Source organism: Portunus trituberculatus, chromosome 12 (genome assembly GCF_017591435.1).
Source record: "Portunus trituberculatus isolate SZX2019 chromosome 12, ASM1759143v1, whole genome shotgun sequence".
Taxonomy (NCBI): domain Eukaryota; kingdom Metazoa; phylum Arthropoda; class Malacostraca; order Decapoda; family Portunidae; genus Portunus; species Portunus trituberculatus.
In genome coordinates, this window is record NC_059266.1 from 10,987,016 (window position 1) to 11,002,760 (window position 15,745).

A 15,745-nucleotide genomic window follows, 5' to 3' on the forward strand; every position below is an offset into this window, starting at 1 on the left:
CATTATGTTCGTAAGTTGGGGAGCTTCTGTACCAGTAGAATGGATAAGAGCTGAGGTGGTTCCCATATATAAGAAAGGAAAGAAGGAAGAACCTTTAAATTACAGACCGGTATCACTAACTAGTGTAATATGCAAGATGTGTGAAAGAGTAATAAAGAAATAATGGATCGAGTTTCTTAAAGACAACAAATTATTATCAAATAGCCAATTTGGTTTTAGAAAAGGTCGGTCATGTGTAACAAATTTATTGAGTTTCTACTCTAGAATAGTTGACAGGGTACAAGAGAGAGAGGGATGAGTTGATTGTATTTACTTGGATTTAAAAAAGGCGTTTGATAAAGTGCCACATGCAAGGTTACTGTGGAAATTAGAGGAGAAGGGTGGCTTAAAAGGAAGCACATTGAGATGGATGAAAAATTACTTGGGGAGAGAAATAAGGACGGTAGTCAAAGATATGAAGTCCAAGTGGAGAGCAGTAGAAAGCGGAGTGCCGCAGGGATCAGTATTGGCGCCAATACTTTTTCTCATTTATATTAACAACATGCCAGAAGGAGTGAACACCTACATAAATCTGTTTGCAGACGATGCAAAATTGTGCAGAGTTATAAGGCAAAAAGAGGATTGTGAAATACTGCAAGAAGACCTAAATAAGATCTGGGAATGGAGTAAAAAGTGGGGGATGGAATTCAATGTGAACAAAAGCCATGTCATGGGAATGGGAAAGAGTGAAAGACGACCAATGGGAATCTATAAGATGGGAGATGGAGTAGAACTGGAGAAAGTAAAAAAAGAAAAGGATTTGGGAGTGACGATGGAAGAAAATAATCAACCGGCAAGCCATATTGATAGAATTTTCAGAGAGACATATAATTTGCTAAGGATTATTGGAATAGCATTTCACTACTTGGACAAAGAAATGATGAAGAAACTGATAAGTACTAGAATAAGATCCAGATTGGAATATGCAGGAGTAGTGTGGACCCCTCACAAAAAGAAACACATAAGGAAGCTGGAGAGACTACAAAAAATGGCTACAAGAATGGTCCCAGAACTTGAAGGGATGACATATGAGGAGAGATTAAATGCTATGGATCTACCAACATTGGAACAGAGAAGGGAGAGAGGGGATCTCTTACAAGTTTATAAATTGATCAACGGAATGGACTATGTGGACAATGAGTATCTGATCCTGAGAGAAGAATATGCCAGTCAAAGCACAAGATCGCATTGTAAGAAGCTGAGGAAGGGAAGATGTCTAAGAGATATTAAAAAATATAGTTTCCCGCAAAGATGTGTTGAGACGTGGAACAGTTTGAATGAAGAGGTGGTGTCAGCAACGAGTGTGCATAATCTTAAAGAAAAATTGGATAAGTGTAGATATGGAGACGGGGCCACATAAGCATAAAGCCCAGGCCCTGTAAAACTACAACTAGGTATATATACACACACACACACACACACACACACACGGAACACCGTCGATGGTGGATGTGGTCGCTGAGCTCCAGAGCAATCATCTCTAATTCTACAGTTGCCATTGCCTAAGAGTAACCAAGGTGGGAAAGGAGCTTGTAATGTTTGTCCCGTCTCCATATAGTCATGTTAACTGTTGATTAGCAAAATAATGTCCAGGGAAGGTGAATATGAACTGTAGCCTGCGTTTGAACCATCAGATGAAGTTTGTTTACATCTGCGCAACATGGCGGCCGTGAACTCGAAGGATGAATCAGACTTCACAGGATTTCAAGGAATAATGGAGAAGAGCGTTTATGTGAAGAAAATTCTGGAGTTGGAAGGTAAAATTGAAAAACTGTTTGAAAAGTATGGGGGCCTGGAAACGAGTTATGACAATGTAATGAAAGAGTGCGCCGATATGAAGAAAGAAAATGCAGTACTGAAAGAGGAAGTTAAGTTAATTAAAGTGAATTGCGACAAATGTGGAGAATCTTTAGGAAAAGTGATGGAGAAGCAGGCTGAATGGAAAAAAAGTCAGGAAGTGGAAAGAAAGGAGGTAAATTACAAAGTTGCAAGTCTGGAAAAGGAAATCAAAGAGTCTGGGGAGAAAACTTTGGGCCTTGCTGAAATTATAGATCAACAGATCATAGAAGAGAAGATTGCTGAGAAAGTGGTGAAGGTTATTAAGTCAAATGAGACATTGGTGAGGGAAACTGTAGACAAAAAGAGATGTGTGGTGATATTTGGTGTGGAGGAGGATAAGACACCGAGTAAAATGGAGAGAGAAAAACATAAAAAGGTGATAAATAATATCATTAATGTGGTGCAGGAGGAGGAAAAGACCTAGTACAAGAAATAGAGGACTTCCATAGAATTGGAAAGTTCACAGGAGAAGGTATGAGGCCAATAAGAATCAAACTTAAGTCACAAAAGGATGTAGATGAATTGGTGGAGAAGTCATGGAGGCTAGCCCAGCAGGAAACAACAAGGAAGATTTGGTTGAGAAGAGATCTCGGTGAAAAGGAAAGAGAAATGTTAAATGAGTTGAGAAAGGAGGCTTTGAAAAAAAATGAAGAGAGGACAGAAGAGGAGAAGAAAGAGTTTTTCTGGAGAATCTTGGATATGAGACTGAGGAAGTGGTTCATAACCCAGAAAAGTACAGCAAGAAAGGACTAAAGAAACTTACGTATGAGCGGAATGTAATGTATTCCAACATAAATGGAGTGATATCGGGATTTTAGAACTCAACGATTACTTGAGGACAAGAACCCAGATATTGTGGGTCTTACTGAAACAAAACTGAGAGAGGAGAAGACCTGATGATGGTTGGAGAAGGAAATATAATGTTTGGAAAAGAAATAGAGTAGGTAAGATGGGAGGAGGAGTGATGTTGCTGGTTAAAAAGATATAAAGGTGGATCAAGTGAAAGAAGGTATGGGAAAGGCAGAAGTGCTAAAGATCAGAGCAGAAACTAATGAAGGAAAAAGAGGCACTACATAGTGGTGTACGTACCACCTAAGACAAATGCATGGTCAGTACAGGAATATGAAGAAATGATAAGTGATACAGGAACATGTCTGGAAGAAATGTTGGGTGGCTGTGAACGAACTATAATGATGGGAGATTTTAATTGTAAAGAGGTGTGTTGGGAGGACTGGTCAATGGAAGGATCAGAGACAACATGGGGAAATACACTATTGACACTGGCAATGGAAAATGTGTTAACTCAGTGGGTCAAAGAAGATACTAGGTTTGGAGGAGAGGAGCATCGTCAAGACTGGACTTGGTCTTTAGTACAGAGCCAATGGTCATTGAGGAGATGAGGGTGGAGTGCCCTTTAGCAAAGAGTGATCATGCAGTTTTGGAGTTCAAGGTGATAGATGAAGAGAAATCTAGAAGAAATGAAGAATATAAAGTGGGAAGATGGAATTATGCCAAGACAGATTTTGGAAACCTAAAGAAATTCTTTCAAGAGACAAATTGGATGAAATTCAAGAGTGCTAAGGAGCAAATGAAAAGTGGAAGGAATTTATAAAAATATACAAAGAAGGTGAGAAAAATTTGTACCAATAAGACAACATAGAGAAGTTGGAAAGCAGGACTGGTTTAACGATAGATGTGAAAAGGCTAGAACAAGAAAAGAGGATGCATGGAAGAGGTGGAGAAGGAAAAGACGGATTAAGCAGTGGGAAAGTTACAAAAGAGCAAGAAATGAATATGTGTTGATTAGAAGAGAAGAAAGAAAGAAACAAGAAAAGGATATAATTGATAAATGTAAAGACCAACCAAGGCTTTTTACAGACATGTGAACAACAACATCAAAAATAGAGAAAGTATTGAAAGTTTAGAAGTAAATGGAGTATGCAGTGAAGATCCCAGGAAATGGCAGAGGCTATGAATGGATGCTTTCGGAAGGTATTCACAAAGGAGACTGCTTTTGACAAACCACTGGTAATGGAACAGAAAGGGATTATGAAGGAGTTTCAAGTAACTGTGGAGGAGATCAAGAATATGATGGGGAGTTTAGAAGTGAGAAAAGCTGTGGGACCTGATGGGGTATCAGGATGGATTTTAAGAGAATGCAGGAGCAACTGGCAGAAAAAGTTTGTGAAGTAATTGATGCCTCATTAAGGGAAGGTGTAGTGCCCCAAGACTGGAAAAGAGCTAACATTGTCCCAATCTATAAATCAGGTAACAAGAGAGACCCATTGAACTATAGACCAGTGTCACTTACAAGTGTGGTAGCTAAGATGTGTGAGAGGGTGGTGAAGAATAGATGGACAGACTTCTTGGAGAAAATGACATACTTTGTGAGTGTCAATTTGGTTTTAGAAAAGGGCGTTCATGCACGACAAACCTGATATGTTACTATTCGAGGGTGATAGATGTAATACAGGAAAGAGATGGTTGGGCTGATGGAATATATCTGGATTTAAAAAAGGCCTTTGATAAGGTACCACACCGGAGACTGATCTGGAAACTTGAAATGGTAGGAGGAGTGCATGGCAGTTTACTAAAATGGATGGAAGACTTTTGGTAGGAAGAGAAATGAGAACAATAATTAAGGACAGACCATCAGAATGGGGCTTGGTGGAGAGTGGAGTTCCACAGGGATCAGTGTTGGCACCAGTAATGTTCGCGGTCTACATAAATGACATGGTGGATGGGGTGTCCAGTTATGTGAGCCTATTTGCAGACGATGCAAAATTGTTAAGAAAAGTGAGATGTGACAAAGATTGCGAACTACTCCAGGAAGACTTGGACAGAATATGGAAATGGAGCTGTACATGGCAAATGGAGTTCAACACGACAAAATGCAAGAAAATAGAGTTTGGCAAGAGTGAAAGAAGAATCAGGAGTATGTACAAGATAGGAAATGAAGACATAAAACCAGTCATGAAGAAAAAGACCTTGGGGTGACAATTACCAATGACCTATCGCCAGAGAGACATATAAACAAAATAATTGGAGAAGTATTGAACTTATTGAGGAACATAAGAGTGGCGTTCGTATATTTAGATGAAGAAATGATGAAGAAAATAATTACTGCAATGATAAGACCGAGGCTTGAATATGCAACAATACAGTGGGCTCCGAACTTAAAGAAACACATAAGGAAACTAGAGAAAGTACAGAGGGCTGCAACAAAATGGTGCCTGACTTAAGAGATTTGACTTATGAAGACAGACTGAAAAGAATGCAACTTCCGACCCTGGAAAACAGAAGAGAAAGGGAGACCTGATAGCAATATACAGAGTGATGATTGGCATGGAAAAATGGATAGGGAAGATCTGTGTATGTGGAATGAAAGAATGTCGAGAGGGCATGGGAAAAACTAAAATGGCCACTTATAGGAGAGATGTGAAAAATATAGCTTCCCTCATAGAAGGGTGGAAGCATGGAATAGTTTAGACGTGGAAGTGGTCAACGCAAGGAATATTCATGATTTTAAGAAAAAGCTGGACATTAATAGATATGGAGACGGGACAACACGAGCATAGCTCTTTTCCGTATGTTACAATTAGGTAAATACAATTAGGTAAATACACACACACACACACACACACACACACACACACACACACAACAAGAGAAGATCCCAGAGGCTATGAATTGAACTATAGACCAGTGTCACCACTTAATGGAAAGGAGTGGTGGAGGAGATCAAGAACATGATGGGAGTGTGTGAGAAAAGCTGTGGACCTGATGGGGTATCAGAATTTTAAGGACAGAGCAATTGGCAGAAAAGTGAAGTAATTGATGCCTTGGAGAAAATGACATACTTTGTGAGTGTCAATTTGGTTTTAGAAAAGAGACCCATGAACGACAAACCTGATATGTTACTATTCGAGGGATGATAGATGTAATACAGGAAAGAGATGGTTGGGCTGATGGAATATATTTGGATTTAAAAAGGCCTTTGATAAGGTACCACATTCGGAGACTGATCTGGAAACTTGAAATGGTAGGAGGAGTGCATGGCAGTTTACTAAAATGGATGGAAGACTTTTTGGTAGGAAGAGAAATGAGAATAATTAAGGACAGACCATCAGAATGGGGCTTGGTGGAGAGTGGAGTTCCACAGGGATCAGTGTTGGCACCAGTAATGTTTCGTCTACATAAATGACATGGTGGATGGGGTGTCCAGTTATGTGAGCCTATTTGCAGATGATGCAAAATTGTTAAGAAAAGTGAGATGTGACAAAGATTGCGAACTACTCCAGGAAGACTTGGACAGAATATGGAAATGGAGCTGTACATGGCAAATGGAGTTCAACACGACAAAATGCAAGAAATTAGAGTTTGGCAAGAGTGAAAGAAGAATCAGGAGTATGTACAAGATAGGAAATGAAGACATAAAACCAGTCATGAAGAAAAAGACCTTGGGGTGACAATTACCAATGACCTATCGCCAGAGAGACATATAAACAAAATAATTGGAGAAGTATTGAACTTATTGAGGAACATAAGAGTGGCGTTCGATATTTAGATGAAGAAATGATGAAGAAAATAAACAATACAGTAAACTTAAAGAAACAGAGAAAGTACAGAGGGCTGCAACAAAAATGGTGCCTGACTTAAGAGATTTGACTTATGAAGACAGACTGAAAGAATGCAACTTCCGACCCTGGAAAACAGAAGAGAAAGGGAGACCTGATAGCAATATACAGAGTGATGATTGGCATGGAAAAAATGGATAGGGAAGATCTGTGTATGTGGAATGAAAGAATGTCGAGAGGGCATGGGAAAAACTAAAATGGCCACTTATAGGAGAGATGTGAAAAATATAGCTTCCCTCATAGAAGGGTGGAAGCATGGAATAGTTTAGACGTGGAAGTGGTCAAGCAAGGAATATTCATGATTTTAAGAAAAAGCTGGACATTAGTAGATATGGAGACGGGACAGTACGAGCATAGCTCCTTTCCCGTATGTTACAATTAGGTAAATACACACACACACACACACACACACACACACACACACACACACACACACACACACACACACACACACAATAGAAAATGGAACAGTGCCAGTAGAATGGAAAAGAGCTGAGGTGGTTCCCATATATAAGAGCGGAAGGAAAGAAGAACCTTTAAATTACAGACCGGTATCACTAACTAGTGTAATATGCAAGATGTGTGAAAGAATAATAAAGAAACAATGGATCGAGTTCCTTGAAGACAACAAATTAATATCAAATAGCCAATTTGGTTTTAGAAAAGGACAGTCTTGTGTAACTAATTTATTGAGTTTCTATTCTAGAATAGTTGATAGAGTACAAGAGAGAGAGGATGGGTTGACTGCATCTATTTGGATATAAAAAGGCGTTTGACAAAGTGAACAAGATTACTGTGGAAGTTAGAGGAGAAGGGTGGCTTAAAAGGAAGCACATTGAGATGGATAGAAAATAATTTGAGGGGGAGAGAAATAAGGACGGTAGTTAAAGATATGAAGTCCAAGTGGAAAACAGTAGAAAGCGGAGTTCCACAGGGGTCAGTATTGACACCAATACTTTTCCTCATTTATATAACAACATGAGAAGGAGTGAACAGCTACATAAATTTGTTTGGGATGATACGAAACTGTGCAGAATTATAAAGCAAAAGGAGTATTGTGAAATACTGCAAGAAGACCTAAATAAGATCTGGGAATGGAGTAAGAAGTGGAAATGGAATTCAATGTGAACAAAAGCCATGTCATGGAAATGGGAAAGAGTGAAAGAGACCTGTGGGAATCTATAAGATGGGAGATGGAGAGAACTGGAGAAAGTAAAAAGGAAAAGGACTTAGGAGTGACGATGGAAGAAAACAATCAACCAGTAAGCCATATTGATAGAATTTTTAGAGAAACATATAATTTGCTGAGGAATATTGGAGTAGCATTTCACTACATGGACAAAGAAATGATGAAGAAATTGATAAATACTATAATAAGACCCAGATTGGAATATGCAGGAGTAGTGTGGACCCCTCATAAAAAGAAACACACAAGGAAATTGGACAGGCTACAAAAAATGGCTACAAGAATGGTCCCAGAACTTGAAGGGATGACATATGAGGAGAGACTAAAGGCTATGGATCTACCAACCTTGGAACAAAGAAGGGAGAGAGGAGACCTGATACAAGTCTATAAATTGATCAACGGAATGGACCAAGTGGATAATGAGAAACTGATCCTGAGAGAAGAATATGACATTCAAAGCACAAGATCGCATAGTAAAAAGCTGAGAAAGGAAGATGTCTGAGAGATATTAAAAATATAGTTTCCAGAGATGTATTGAGACGTGGAACAGTTTAGATGAAGAAGTAGTGTCTGCAAGAGTGTGCATACTTTTAAAGTAAGATTGGATAAGTGTAGATATGGAGACGGGGCCACACGAGCATAAAGCCCAGGCCCTGTAAAATTACAACTAGGTAAATACAACTAGGTAAATACACACACACACACACACACACACACACACACACAGTCATTAAACAAAAGAGGATTGTGAAATACTACAGGAAGACTTAAAGAAGATCTGGAAATGGAGAAAAAATGGGAGATAGAATTCAATGTGGACAAAAGATGTCATGGAAATGGGAAAAAGTGAAAGAGACCAGTGGGAATCTATAAGATGGGAGATGGAGTAGAACTAGAAAAAGTAAAAAGGAAAGGACTTGGGAGTGACAATGGAAGAAAATAATCAAAGTTAGATATTGATAGAATTTTCAGAGAGACGATAATTTGCTAAGGAATATTGGAGAGCATTTCACTATATGGACAAGGAAATGATGAAGAAATTGATAAGTACTAAAATAAGACCTAGATTGGAATATGCAGGAGTTGTGTGGACTAAAAAAGAAACACATAAGAAAATTAGAGAGACTACAAAAATGGCTAAAGAATGGTTCCAGAATTTAAAGGGATGGCATATGAGGAGAGACTAAAGGCAATGGATCTACCAACCTTGGAGCAGAGAAGAGAGAGGGATCTGATACAAGTTTATAAATTGATTAAGGAATGGATGAAGTGGATAATGAGAAACTGATCCTGAGAGAAGAATATGACTTTAGAAGCACAAGATTGCATAGTAAGAAACTAAGGAAGGGACGATGTCTGAGAGATGTTAAAAATAGTTTCCTGCAAAGATGTGTTGAGACTTGGAACAGTTTGAGTGAGAATGTACAGCAAAGAGTGTACATAGTTTTAAAGAAAAATTGGATAAGTGTAGATATGGAGACGGGACCAGATGATAAAGAGGCCCTGTAAAATTAATTGAACTAGGTAAATACATTGATCATTATATGATATTATAAGGTGCTCATTAGAAACAGGGAAGTACCAGTAGAGTGGAAAAGAGCTGAAGTGGTGCCCATTTATAAGGGAGGCAGTAAGGAAGAGCCTCTTAACTATAGACCTGTGTCTCTAACAAGTGTGGTCGGTAAGATTTGTGAGAGGGTGATAAAGAAATATTGGATACGGTTCCTGGAGGATCATAAGTTATTATCGGATCATCAATTTGGCTTTAGGAAAGGGAGGTCATGTGTAACAAATCTACTGAGCTTTTATTCAAGAGTGGTTGACAAAATACAAGAGAGAGGGATGGATGGACTGTGTATATTTGGATTTAAAGAAAGCTTTTGACAAGGTACCTCACATGAGACTGCTATGGAAATTAGAGATTTATGGAGGACTGAAAGGAAAAGTGTTAAAGTGGATGGAAAACTACTTGAGATGGAGGAGATGAGAACGGTAATAAGGGATGCAAAGTCGGACTGGTTGGTGGTGGAGAGTGGAGTCCCACAAGGCTCAGTGCTGGCACCAATACTTTTCCTTGTATATATTAATGACATGCCAGAGGAGTAAACAGTTATATTAATTTGTTTGCGGATGATGCGAAGTTGTGTAGGTGTGTGAAGAGTGAAGAAGATTGTGAAATTTTACAGGCAGATCTGGATAAGATTTGGGAGTGGAGCAAGAGGTGGCAAATGGAATTTAATCTGAGCAAAAGTCATGTGATGGAGATGGGGAAGAGTGGAAGATGGCCAAGAGGGTCATATAAGATGGGTGAAGAAGTAGTGTTGAAAAAGGTGGAAAAGGAAAAGGATTTGGGAGTGATAAAACAAGACCATGGGCAGTTTGAGGCTCATATTGATAAGATGTTTGGAGAAACGTATAATTTGAAAAAAGATATTGGATTAGCCTTCCAGTATATGGATAAAGATATGATGAAGAAATTAATTAGTACGGTAATTAGACCAAGATTGGAATATGCTGGAGTGGTTTGGTCCCCTTATAAAAAGAAGCATATAAGGAAGTTGGAGAGATTGCAGAGAATGGCAACAAAAATGGTTCCGGAATTGGCAGAAATGACCTATGAGGAGAGATTAAAAGAAATGAATTTGCTTACCTTGGAACAAAGAAGAGAAAGAGGAGATTTAATACAGGTTTATAAACTGTTGAATGGACTGGATGAAGTGGATAATGAGCAAATGATGTTGAGAGAGGAAAACTTAAATAGAACTACGAGATCGCATAGTAAAAAGATAGCCAAGGGAATGTGCTTGAAGGATGTGAAGAAATATAGTTTCCCACAAAGATGTGTGGAGGTGTGGAATGGTTTGAGTGAGGAGGTGGTGTCAGCGAGGAGTGTGCATAGTTTTAAAGGAAAGTTGGATGTATGTAGACATGGAGACGGGGCCACACGAGTATGATACCGAGGCCCTGTAAAACTACAACTAGGTGAATACACACACACACACACACACACACACACATTTCTGGTTCATTCAGCCGGAATAAGTTTATATTTTCAATACACTTGATTGTTGTGATCCTCAAGATTAGTGTTATGCCTTCAGAAGAAAACAGCAAAATTCAAGAAAGTGATATTTTCAAGATTGATTTGCAAAGATTTATTGAATCTCTAAGTAAATGTTTACATTCAAGATTTATACTTGAAGATCTTGGTGCTCAAAGCTTGAATGGCAACATTGTTTGCAGGTGAAGGAGCTGTGCCCCATCAACCTCTTGATTGGTGGGCCTCCTTGCAATGACCTCAGCCTTGTGAATCCCAAGAGAAAAGGTCTTTTTGGTGAGTTGATGATTGGAAAATAAAGATATTTGAGAAAAGTTCTCTTTGTGGTGAAGGAATTACCATACATCAAATGTAAGTCATGTCATGCAAGGCAGTTTTCAATGTATATTTCTTAGCTCACAGAAAGAAAGGTAGTGGCAGTTTATGGAGGTGTATGGATTCATGTTTCATTCAAGAAAGAGAGTGTCCAAGACAGTTATCCTTTGATTGTAGTTAATCCTTGTGGCCCTTTTCTTTTCAGACTGGCAGTTTCAGTGGGCCAGCCAGTAGACCAACCCACAACATTTGTTCTTTTCATTGTTTTATTTTGGGCTTTGGGTACACCTCTAACCTGCTCTTGGTGTTAATAATTTTTGTGCCACTCCACAACCATGTTCCTTGCCTTCATGATGTCTGAGGGCCTTGGTCTGAGACAACAAAAGGTTGAAAAAAAGGTCTGCTGAAGACAGAGCACTGTACTAAATGGAAGTTCAACTAAACTGTTAAGGAATTGATGTTGTCATGTTATACTTTCAGATTTTTCTGGAACAGGTCATCTCCTTCTTTATTTCAACAAGATTCTGATGAGCATCAAGAGCTTCAATAAAGAAACTCATCTTTTTTGGATGTTTGAGAATGTCAAGAATATGCCTAAAGTCTATAAGGAGAACATAAGCATGTATAATGACTGTTTTTGCACGTTGCTGTTGTAAGACTATCCTACGGTAGTGGTGTTCATAACAGACTGGTTATCAGTGAACAGTGTGTGCTGCTGGCCACCACTGCAGCGTGGTCAGCCTTTCCTTCAACACAGTAACGTAAGGGAGCTACACTGGAACTCTGGTTCACCAATTTAATTCCTTTCATTCATGATTCATCCACTGTGTCTCATTTTAGAGTTGTAGCTTATCCGAGATTGTATCTTCAGGACTGCTCACAGGACCAAAACTTTTTCTCAACATTTGAAACTTGTATCAAAATTACCAATGGGAAATATATTTACCACTGGCAGATTATTTATTACAGTTTTCTCTCAAGATAGTTTTTCTCTAAAGGTCAGATGCTAACCAGTCTGTCATGACTCCCTGTGGGATTGCAGTATTTGAATATTTAGAGTAAAGTATAAAATATTCTATCATGAGCTTATCTCTTACACATTAAGTAACAAATTGATGAATGAAATTATTGGTTTATTCATTGTGTATATTATTATTATTATTATTTTTATATACAGATTTTTTATAATTCTTTTATCGATGGGAAGTACCAGCATCTGATTTGAGTGTTGATGAGTTTTGTGTTTGTGTAGGGTCCTTGAAAAACTGCCAGTTGTGATTGATGCAAGACATCTCTCTCCACAAAGTCGACCACGCTACTTTTGGGGAAACATTCCCGGTGAGTTTTGTCGGTGGATGTTTTCAATAATTTCATCTGCTTTAATTTTCAGATGAGGTATTCAATATTGTAAATTGCTGAAAATCAAGTTTTCAAAATAACACATAATTGCTGCAAGGCATGGAAAGAAAAAAAAGATTAAAATTAATATGAACAGCATTATGAATTGAACACTTCCCTCCCATACATGTGAAAAATACTCCATACATGTGCAGAGAAGGCCTCTGTACAGAGTTAACAGTCAGTGGGGGTGACAAACACTGACAGGAATGACTCAGAATGCTTAACTTCACAGAAGCTACCATATTTGGCGGCATTAAGACGCCCTGGCATACAGGACGCAGCCCATTTCAACAGGTAAAATTCAAGCAAAAAGTCTTTAATGTATTTCAGCACAGTGTTGAAAGCAGCCAAGCAACTCACTATACAAGCAGAAAACATGGTCAGTTTGTAGTTTGAACCATCCATGGCATCTGGTATGTGGCTTGTGTCTTTCTGTGCCTCCAAGCGCACAGGTTTGAATCCTGTCCATGGTCCAAGTGTAGGTTAGCCTTCCTCACTCGGAGCAATGGTTTCCTAGTGGGTGGGCTTTGAGATAGGAGGTACCCCCAAAAAGTACCCCTTTTAGCCCATAAATTCCTGTGAAAAGCCCACATGGTATAAATATAAAAAATTCAAATCAATAATTTAGTGAAATGATTGATGGTGTATGTAATTTTCGTTGCAAAATTAATATTTTTTGTGTTATGATTGTTTTTTGAGCTCCAACTTATGCCTACCTCTCATTCCCAATGATCTTGGGGGATCTGTGGGAAATCAGGGTTTCTGAGTGGGGGAGCATTAAATCGAGTAATGTGCATTGCAAAAAAGGTTGGAAATCAACAAAATCACACAAAAGACTGAAAATGCTTTGATGGCGGGGTGGCGGGGGGACACGGTGGCCCAGTTGTTGGTTTGTTTACATGAAGCAGTGTTGCCAAAGCTTTGCTCCCGGCTGTATCCGTTACACCACGGCCGGCCCACCACCATAAAGCCCTTGCTGCTGCTGTACTGCCATGCTCCTTGGCATAATGTGCCACTTGTAGTTTGTAGGAAGTTCTGTAGCTCAATCTTTTTGCTCCTGCTGGCATAACAGTGAGGGTGTTGATGTGTCTTGTTGGGATTGGATGTATATAGAGTCTGGGGACAGCCTTTGCAACGGCGCCACTTGTGTTGTTTTCTCTTTTGTTGTCGCTAGTTTATTTATATTTCTTTTTTTTTCACTAACTTTTTTTTTTATTTTCCACTACCAACGTTATAATCATGAGCTTGGTGTTACTCCTCACTGTCAGATGGCATCCAGTCAGGGCTCCGATCAGCTCGTATTTATAGACATGCGTCACAGCCTCACTGTTTAAGATTGATTTATTTTTTAAAGTAATAATACTGGTAATAACAATACCAGCAATAAAATAATGATGCTTGCAGTTAGGGTAGGTAGAGGCACTGATCATGAACTGGGTTAGTGAGCATCAGGGAGAAGATAAGCCTACAGGGAGTCTTAAACCCTTCAGTACCATGATGCTTTTCCATATTCATTCTGCTTACTATATGTGATTTTATACAGCTTCAGAAATTAGTGTGGAGGATAAAAATAGTGAAGATTGTGGCCATTAATATTCTGACCTCCATAAAGCTACCTAACATCAATAAAATGCTCTAATCATTCACAGATCTCAGGGTAAAAAATGTATCCTTGTACTGAAGGGGTTAACTTCACATATGGGACACGACAATTTTTTGGAGAAAGGTGCATCCCATATGCCATCAAATACACTATTTTAGATGTAGATGAGATGTGAATTAAGTTTCTAGTTCAGATTATAAGTAAATGACAGGCTGAGGATATTCAGTGTAGAAGAGGGGGACAGTTGAGTGTCATTGAAGAGGAGATAGTTGTCTGGAATGTTGTGTTGATAGGTGGAGAAATTGAGTTTCTGAGGCATTGACATTATTAAATTTGCTCTTCCCCAATGAAAATTTTTAGGAATATTATAAATCAGGGGTTCTGTGCCATTCCTGTGTGATGTGTTTACATTTATGAAAAGACGTGGAAAAGTTGCAGGGTTGTATCAGTGTAGGAGTGGATAGGACAAAAAGTTTGGTTTAGAAGATCATTAATGAATAATACAAAGAAAGTTGAAGACAAGACAGAACCTTAGAAAACATCTCAATTAATAGATTTAGGAGAGCAGTAGCTTTGTACTCTAACAGCAACACAGCAGTCAGAAAAGGAAACTTGAAATGAAGTTGCAGAGAGAAGGGTAGAAGCTGTAGGAGGGCAGTTTGGAGATCCAAGCTTTGTGCCAAACTCTCAAAAGCTTTTCATGTCTAAGGCAACAACAAAAGTTTCACCAAAATCTCTAAAGATGACGACCAAGACTTTGTAAAGCAAGCCAAAAGATCACCAATAAAGCAGCCCTGACAGAAGCCATACTGGAGATCAGAGAAATTTTTTCTGATCCCCTGAAGATAGTGAAGTGACACATTTGAGAATCTTCCTATTCAGGATGGATTTTAAAAAACTTTAGATAAGCAAAAGATTAAAGCTATAGGATGGTAGTTTGAGGGATTAGAACAGTCACCCTTTTAAACAGGTTGAATGTAGGCAAACTTCCAGCAAGAAGGAAAGGTGTTGATAGACAGAGTTGGAAGTGTTTGGCCAGGCAAGGTGTAAGCACAGGCACAGTTTCTGAGAACAATAGGAAGGATCCCATCAGGTTCATAAGCCTTCCAAAGGTTTAGGACAGTAAGGGCTATTATGATATCAAATGATTCTCAGTGTTAGCAAAAAACTTGAGTAATTACTTGAATAGATATATGGTAGACACAAAAAAAAACTGGTAAGATGAGCTGTGATGAAGGGGGAGGTGGATTCTTGCAGTGTTTGAGGCTGCAATCTTGATCCTTGTCCTCATTCTCATTTGTTTTATTTTCACCAATAATTATGCTCAGACTATTGACACTGGAAAATAGTGACAGTTGATCATATGATAATAGCTAAGTGGTGCACACTAAAGGAATAGTTTTGCTTGTGAACAAACAAGAGGTTCTGGTATTACCAGAACAGTTCCAGGTCAACCTGGAACTGTTCCCCCGTCCAGCCCAGAATGGTTTCAGGCTTTCCTTGTGACTGGAAGGGGCATAAAGACTGGAGTGTCTCTTACCATTGTGAAGTGAAAACACAGGGAAATGTGTTTGAATGAGGGAGGAAGTGGCCATCAGGGACCATTGGTGGGATTGAGCCAGTGACAGGACACTCCAGTCTGACAAGTTATCATTCATACTGTGAGT

The 15,745-nt window shown here is 38.9% G+C and overlaps 1 protein-coding gene across 1 annotated transcript in view; it reads left to right on the forward strand.

The window, feature by feature from the left end:
* LOC123502831 (DNA (cytosine-5)-methyltransferase 3A-like) overlaps positions 1-15,745 on the forward strand; it is a gene marked incomplete in the record, with an annotated part of 93,572 nt that overhangs the window by 69,199 nt on the left and 8,628 nt on the right. Inside the window, 3 exon segments of the mRNA XM_045252104.1 lie at positions 10,945-11,035; positions 11,555-11,696; positions 12,327-12,412. Of these exon segments, the coding sequence (XP_045108039.1) occupies positions 10,945-11,035; positions 11,555-11,696; positions 12,327-12,412 (319 nt within the window).